Source organism: Octopus bimaculoides, chromosome 2 (assembly GCF_001194135.2).
Source record: "Octopus bimaculoides isolate UCB-OBI-ISO-001 chromosome 2, ASM119413v2, whole genome shotgun sequence".
NCBI lineage: Eukaryota > Metazoa > Mollusca > Cephalopoda > Octopoda > Octopodidae > Octopus > Octopus bimaculoides.
This window is the reverse complement of record NC_068982.1, coordinates 186,257,347-186,259,066: the sequence shown is the minus strand read 5'-3', so window position 1 is coordinate 186,259,066 and position 1,720 is coordinate 186,257,347. Positions and strand designations below refer to the sequence as shown.

The following is a 1,720-nucleotide window of genomic DNA, read 5'->3' as shown; positions in this document are numbered from 1 at the left end:
AGCATGGTGACTGCAGAAAATTTGCTTTTAGGAGTTGAAATATGTCACAAGTTCATTTATTCCTAATCACTGCTTGGTATTGTTGCTATACATACATATGTATGTGTATACACATGCTCACAAACAAACAAACAAAAAGAATGCAGCTCTGATAATGGACAGAGTCAACGACTATTGAAAAGGTTGCAAGATGCAGCGAAAATTCTAGAAAAAATAAATAAGTCAATGAGTGGAAATCGAACTGGTGTGTTAAGTAATAAGGCACTAAAAGAGAATGACTTCCCAGACACAATAAAATATGCTTCAATACACGAATTCACATAAAGAATCTTGCAAACCAAATACAAAAACAAAATATATATATTTTGCCTGTCTCTTCTCAAAGCTCGTTTCTCCAGCGTCCACCACTTCACCTCGTTATGGCTTAACAGCCCTCACCGTTTGTTTTTACTATTTTGTTCTTACTGTCCTGTTTTTGTCACCACTTTAACCCTCCACAAATTCTAAGTTTTTTTTTAATTTGCTTCCCGGGAACAACTGTTTTAACAAAGTCACGTCTTGTCCCTACATTCGAAACGCGGAGTACGTAAAACAGGGGACAACTGATGAAGAGAATGGTTTTTATGTTGCCTGTCTCATTTCTCTATTTCTTTCTTTTGTTGTTCGGAAAAAGTTCGTTTTCCATGTTTTTGTTTTTTATGTTCTTGTTTCTCATTTTATTCACATATTTTTCACGTCCTGTACCCATATATGCATGTATATATACATATATATGTAAGTATGTACATACATGTATGTATATATGCACACATATATATACATATATATGTATATATATATGTTGTTCGTAGAAAACATAAATCCAGAGAAGAAGCACGCTCTAAGATGTGGAGCAGTTTATATTTTTTACTGGGGAAGGCCGATTTATGGGATTATCCTGGGTTTCCCATCCATAAAGGGTTTCATTTTATGGCATATCATCAGACCCCAAAACCTATTGGTGGACGACCTCTGCAAAATGGGCCAACAGTTTTGGGAGTCTGACAATACGCCATAAAGTTAAACCCTTTATGGACAGGAAACCCAGGATAATTCCATAAACCGGCCTCCCCCCTCCATATATAATAGATAGATATTGATTTGAGGGAGACTTGGCAACTATTTTCAGCAATTCATGTGAGCACTAATTTTCATATACTCCCATAATACACTTTATCTACATCATTGTTCTTCTACTCCACCTCTCACCCTTTCTCTCTCTTTCCCTCAAATGCCATTGTGTTTTTTCATGTCATTTATATAATGTATGTTTGTTGTTATTTTTTCTCTTTTCTATTTTCAGAACCGGGTTCATTGGTGCCACTTCACAGTGCCTCTTCAGTTGAAAAAGTTTAGGAAGTTTTAAACTGTTTCATTGTTGCCACAGACTACAGTAATTTTAAACTGTACCAGTTTCAGCATGGTGATGGTGGTGACGGTGGAAGCAATACATTTGACAATGTCAAAGGTCATCAGTGTCATGGAGAGATGAGAGAGAGAGAGGCAGAGAGAGGGGGGTGTTGTTGACATTGTTCTGTTAGAATTTGTATTATTCTGAGAGTTGGAAGTTGTCCTGCTCATGCCCCTCCCCCCCTGGTTTCTGCTAACTCCAGACTATCAGTGACACACAGACACAAATCCATCAACAAACAACAAAAAAGAACCCAAGTGGGGGGGGGGG

The 1,720-nt window shown here is 37.4% G+C and overlaps 1 protein-coding gene across 3 annotated transcripts in view; it reads left to right on the top strand.

Moving 5' to 3' along the window:
* Window positions 1–1,714, top strand: part of LOC106873290 (calcium-responsive transcription factor) — a 26,071-nt gene extending 24,357 nt beyond the window's left edge. For all 3 annotated transcript variants that reach the window (XM_014920599.2, XM_014920597.2, XM_014920598.2), the window contains exon 13: window positions 1,343–1,714. In XM_014920599.2, the coding sequence (XP_014776085.1) occupies window positions 1,343–1,395 (53 nt within the window). In that variant the 3' untranslated portion in view covers window positions 1,396–1,714. The remainder of the gene's footprint in view (window positions 1–1,342) is intronic.
* Window positions 1,715–1,720: the final 6 nt, after the last annotated feature.